Genomic DNA, 6,240 nt, shown 5'->3' with positions numbered 1-6,240 from the left:
GGTCTCGATATTTTAATAGGTGCATGTTTGAAAGGTGGAAATTCTCAAGAGTAAGTGGGGTAAATTGTTTCCTTCAAGATGGATATGCATCATGAAAATGATCGAAAGTTAAGTTGGCAGTGTTAATAAACGCTTTTTACGGACTTCAGTCAAACTTGCAATACGGTCATTTTGTTTCTCGAGCCTATTCTCCTTTACATAAACAAACCAGAATCAAACCGTCTAACCTCATTTCGTAAATACAAATCACTGGACTGACCAGAGTATTATTTACAGGCCGCCATCATATCTAGACTATTGCGGAATTAAACAACAAACGAAGAAAAAATAGCTCCTTATAATATTTGTTTTTGGTGATTGCCCTCGTACAAGCAAATCCCATAAAAATATTTTTTTACTCTGATACGATACCTCTCTAGAGTTAAAAGCGTCTTATCAGACAACTCACTCACCCAGGACAAGCATCTTTAAAACCAGTCACTATATGGCTGAAATATTGCCGATGTGACGTAAAATTTTAACTCACACACTTAAAACCAGAGTAAGATCGGAGTAAGTACGTCTAGGGTCGTCATACCAGGGTGAACCTGGCTGGAATGTCTTTCTCAGTGGGGGCGATGGTCCCGAGTTACAGAAGTGCCGGGATGCAATGCACGACTCACTGTATACTGATACGACGCTATGAAGTTAACCTGCAGTTAAGTTACCATTATTATGTACAGAATATGGTATTTAGAAACGTAGTCGAATAAGCATCACCATTGACGTAACTCTGAAACAGCTCGTTTGTTTTTGCAGCGTGTGCTTGATGTTCCAGTGTCCCCGATGTTCTTGAGTTCTCAGAATGCCTCCTAACACTGGAACACGTCGTTAACACAATATCCTGCTTTATTACCGTGTGTCAGCAAAAGTACGAACGTCGAAGACGTTTTCTGCTTTGTTATAAAACACAACTACACAGATACCATGGCCCTGACAAGGTGGCGAGGTCAAAAAGGAGTTAACGACGCGTTCAAAACCATTGCTTACGAGGGGTGGTTGAAACATTCTAACCCCAGTTATGACAGACAGCGTTGATGGAGTTCGTTACTAATTCATTTTTCAATACATTTCATACATTCTGTCAACGATGCTGGAGTGCCTTGATCCACTGGTGTAGAAGGCTTCCTCTTGGTGGTGTAATAGGTCTTCCACAGCAGAAATGACGTCATCGTCATTTTAAAAATGCTTGCCAGACAGTTCCTTCTTCAAGTTTGGCAAGAGATGGAAATCTGACAAATGGGGGATGATGTTCAATGAGTTCAATGAGTTCAAAGCCGTAGTCATGGTGACTAAAGGCTTGTGTACAGGTGCACTGACCTGGTGGAACAACGCACATTTAGGAAGGTTTCCACGGCGTGCAGCCATGCTATTCTCCCGCAGTGACCTGGGCAGATTGGGATAATATTGGCCATTAATTGTTTGGCCTTTCGGGAGGTAGTTCGTCAGTAGGATTCCTTTTGAATACCAGAAAACTGGGACCATTACCTTGTCAGCTGATGGAACAGGTTCTGCCTTGTTCGCACGAGGAGATGTTAGATGTTTCCGTTGCTTTGGCTGTATTTTAGTTACGAGATGATGACAGTGAACCATCGACTCACCCATGGTTACAAATCGCTCAACAAATCAGCTGGGTCTGCTTCAAAACGACGTAAATGTTCACGAGAGATGATGATCCTGAGGCGTTTCTCATCAGGTGTGAGAAGCCTTGGAACCCGATGTGCTGAAACCTTCGTCATCCCCAGTTAATTTCTCAAAAAGTTTTCAACTCTCTCATGAGATGTCGTCGATCATCCACAATCCTATCACGTTTGTTTGTTTGTCGTTTAACGCCGCACTCAGCAATATTCCAGCTTTTTGACGGCGGTCTGTAGATAATCAAGTCTGGACCAGACAATCTAGTGATTCACAACATGAGCATCGATCCACGCAATTGGGATACGATGACATGCATCAACCATGTCAGAGAGTCTGACCCCCCGATCTCGCTAGTCTCCTCTTACGACAAGCATAGTCACCTTTTATTGCTGAAGACCTATTCTACCCCGGATCTTCACGGGTCACCTATCATGTATTTCGTCAATTGGAGATGCTTGGGTGACAAATTTGAAGCAAAGTGTGTCCATTTTCATCAAAAGTATACCGTGTCACTTAAATGCCTGCGGAAATATGCTGCTTGATTGCGTATTTGGTTCAAATTCACATAAACATCGAAATCATCGTACTTAATACATGCGTTGAGCCAATAACTTCAAATAACTAAACATACAGATACATGTACAGGCTAGATCGACTGATGACGATTGTGATTCAGATCCAGTTAGCACGAGCTTTAGAATGTAAATTTCTTTATTCTCTTGTTTGTATTCAGGCACAGGTAGGGGACATATACATATGGTAGGGCACATATACATATATCTACAAACATATTACTGTTCTTATATAAAAGCACATTACAGATTTTCAGAGCGCTGTAGATGCCCTGCGCTCACAGATATTCTTCGCATTATCGGCATTTAATACAAAATATATGTACATTATTTCTCAACGAAATCTGTGAACACCATATGTAAAGATGAACAGAAACATTTAAATTAATCAGAATAACGAGTGAAATAAGAGATATGTGTGACTGCATGGAGAGCAACAAATATCTATGTGAATGCGTTTGAAGTAAGGCAGACGCGCTATGAAAAAGACCACGGAGGCAGTATGGTGTTGACAGACGAAAGGCGACTAGTCCATATAAATATGAGGCAGTTTCACTCGAGTTGTGTTGTTCACAATAGTCCAGCTATGTTGGTGTGCCTTCATATAGTTAAGTCTCCCTTCCTCACAATGAGGGGCGGTCGGGTAACCTAGTGGTTAAAGCGTTCGCTCGTCACCCCGAAGACCCGGGTTCGATTCCCGACATGGGTACAATGTGTGAAGCCCATTTCCGGTGTCCCCCGCCGTGATATTGCTGGAACATTGCTAAAAGCGGCGTAAAACCATACTCACTCACTCACTCCTCACAATGAAATGCATACATTCAAAACTTTAAGGGACCCCCGATGTTGAATCCATCACACTGTTTGTTGTTCAACTACATAGACAGTTAACCATTTGAAAGGTTAGACGAAAACAAAACCCTTTGAAGGCGTGTTGAACCAAACATCTTATTATCTCCATAAGAATTCGATGTAGAGAACAATCAATACACTGTCCCAAAAAATTGCCTCTGTAGACACTGTTCATATTTCTGCATAAAACATTTCAGATTTCCACTGGCTTGAGTGAATGTACGCGAATCCCTATCAATAGTAGAGTATGAACCAGACATACCAGTGTTTGATAGCACGTGTAACGTGTCGTGCCTTTGGGTGCGATGACAAATCTTACAAGCATGACGTGCTGTGGACCTATTCTTCCCCGGAATCCCCACGATTCCAAATATGCCAAACACACCCCGAATACCAAGGGTTGGTTGAAATGGGTTTTAACGTCGCGTTGAAGATTATTGCTAGTTAATGTCGGTTCTGACTCCGTGTAATTATAATAAATCTTTAAGTTACATACGGTGTGAACATAAGTTTACATTGTTCGTGGATTAAACATATTTCTTATTTCAGCAAATTATATCGGAACTGGATTGGTAAACAAGTCGTAGGACTAATATACATACTGTTTCAGTAATGCATACCGTCAAAATGAAAATACATGTACAGTAAGGAGAGCAATGACTTGTAGATAGTACCAGTGGATATGAGGGAGTTGTGTCGGGCGCGAGTAATAAGCTATATGAACTGTTTAATGATCAATTTGAAATCTTGGTATTCTTTACCAGATGAACTGTACACAAAGGAAGGCCTTTTTTTCTATTTAGAAGCATCATGGTCGTTTTTTCATAGTCGCATGCTCTCTCTACGAAGAGCGTCATGCGACTCGTGCTAAAGTTGTTTGATCGAGTCATAGCAATCGATGCCTCAGTAAAGCTTTCAAAACGGTTTATGGTAGATATGCAGAGTGCAAATTTGACGCATCAGCGACCACAATGATGTTAGATGCAATTTGAGGTGTTGACATGTACCATATGTTGCCTTTGCCGGTGTCTGTCATGTGTGTCACAGGTAGGGCAGGATGCACTCACCTTTCTGCGAACACCTGGTTTCACCACTAACTGATAGTAGTTAAAAAATATAGTCGGAATCGAACAACTGACTCTGCTTTTTAGCAGAAAAAATCTCATGATTATTAAAATGGTATTGTCTTTTTTATTTATGTATATGCAAATTCAGCTTTTTTGTATCTGATCCCTATCATACCCGACATGACTTCACAGTTAATTTACGACAAATATCAATCCCATTTTTCTACAGATAACCAAGATAATAAGTGTCAACACTGTAATTACTGGAGCGTGGCAACAATCACTTTGCAATCACAATGTATACCTTAATGAGGTTTCCCCAATTACTGTCACAAGCTACGGTGAACAGGTGACGATGTGTCAGCCATTACGCCGCCTAGAGCTATTAAAATATTGCAGCAATGTCTCGCCGTGGTATACCAAACAATCACACATTGGATTCAACAAGTGAATCGATCTCGGTTCAACCAACGCGATCGCTTGTAAAATAAATCACAAACAAAAGTTACCGAGTGCAGAAAAGTGACACTCATATCAAGCTACGTTGTGTTAAATAACGAGATATTCAAGTCAATGCTAATGCACCATACGTATATAACAATAGTCATCATAATTAACACATAACAAACTCAAACGCTGATTATTAATAGCATAAAATTGACAAATCAATATCAAGTTCTCATCGATAATGAAATGACGAGCAACCGGGATGTATTACATACGTTAACGTTTTAAAGATGTTTATTTTGAAAATATTTTCATAATTACCCTCCAAAAAATAATTTGAAATGATTTTCGTAATCAAGGACAACAACCACTGTGGCGAATCGGGGTTGGGTTGTTCATCGTGACCATGAGGTCTGGACATCACATACTCACCCTAACCACCACCAACAACAGCCTCTTTTGAACAACATGGATGCGACCCTGATACGCTGTTTCTAAATGACTAAAAAATATACATGTGCTATATTTTACGTAAAACTAACTGAATTCGGCAAATAAACGACGCTGAGTATGCTGGGCGGGCGAACCAGGAAGACAACGATCCACGTGACAGTATATCCGCAGGGCTAAATGCAGCTATCAACCATGCTAATTCATGCACACATACACTGGTGTTGCTGTACACGGAAGCAGATTTAACAACATCGTAGCGTCAACATACATAAAGCAAAACATATCAAACTTTCAGCACTATTCCAAACTTTTGAAGTGTGTTTGTGCAGCCACTTCTACTGTCGTGCCTGGGCTTGAGCTTGATCACAGTGTCAGCACGCTTTCTCAGTAGAACAGCATGTACCGTTATGGGGGTTAACGATCCTACATATCAGTAGCATGTGTTTGGTAAAACTGTACCCGGATCAAAATGGCAAGGTAGCACTGGAACCGTCTTTGAATTTCCGCAACCACCCGCCATTTTGTTCCTGGAGCCTCGCTATCATTACGAAATGCTTCGCGGAGCAGTCCAAGAGTCTCGCTTTCGCTGGTAGAGGCCTCGTTTCCGTTGAGGGATTGATTGGCATATTATGATACCAGATTTATCCCCGGTATAAAATGGCCGGCTTCTCCAACCTAGAAACTAACTGAATATGTTTTGGAGTACTGAATTCCTGGTGGCTTCCCGGCCATATCGGCGAGCAGTCCTGTGTCAGGACTAGTAGAGCGTGTGTTTTATTCGCCAAGGTGGTTTGAGATCCTCACGCTGCAGCATGATGGCCGAAGAAGCGGAGCGAGGGGATAGCCCTAGTGGCTCCCAGCACGATCTCGATGTTCAGCTAGGACATGGTCACTTTTTCACAAAGAAAACGTTTCACAAGCCAACCTACTGCCACCACTGCACGGATATGCTTTGGGGATTAATTGGGCAGGGGTATGTGTGTGAAGGTAAGCCTACATCAAGCAGTAACGGCCTGCTTTCCACGTTCACTGACAGAGCCAAGCATTGCCATTACCTCATTAATTTATTACAAATCCGTTATCAATTTTAATAATATGTCGGCAACGTCTATCGCTTGCTTTCGCTGCAATTTTTGACTGTTATACACACTGTTTAATATGTAGCTTCTTCA

General features: G+C 41.4%; 1 protein-coding gene across 5 annotated transcripts in view; it reads left to right on the top strand.

Moving 5' to 3' along the window:
- Positions 1 to 5,638: 5,638 nt before the first annotated feature.
- Positions 5,639 to 6,240, top strand: part of LOC124131626 (diacylglycerol kinase theta-like) — a 55,559-nt gene continuing 54,957 nt past the window's right edge. For 2 of the 5 annotated variants that reach the window (XM_046495017.2, XM_046495016.2), the window contains exon 1: positions 5,640 to 6,055. In XM_046495017.2, the coding sequence (XP_046350973.1) occupies positions 5,881 to 6,055 (175 nt within the window). In that variant the 5' untranslated portion in view covers positions 5,640 to 5,880. Of the gene's footprint in view, positions 6,056 to 6,240 lie in introns of all 5 variants that reach the window. The other 3 variants (XM_046495020.2, XM_046495019.2, XM_046495018.2) reach the window with 2 other exon arrangements.

The sequence above is a fragment of the Haliotis rufescens genome, unplaced genomic scaffold (genome assembly GCF_023055435.1).
Source record: "Haliotis rufescens isolate VD_foot unplaced genomic scaffold, xgHalRufe1.0.p SCAF_104, whole genome shotgun sequence".
NCBI classification, from domain to species: domain Eukaryota; kingdom Metazoa; phylum Mollusca; class Gastropoda; order Lepetellida; family Haliotidae; genus Haliotis; species Haliotis rufescens.
This window is presented reverse-complemented; position numbering and strand designations above follow the sequence as displayed.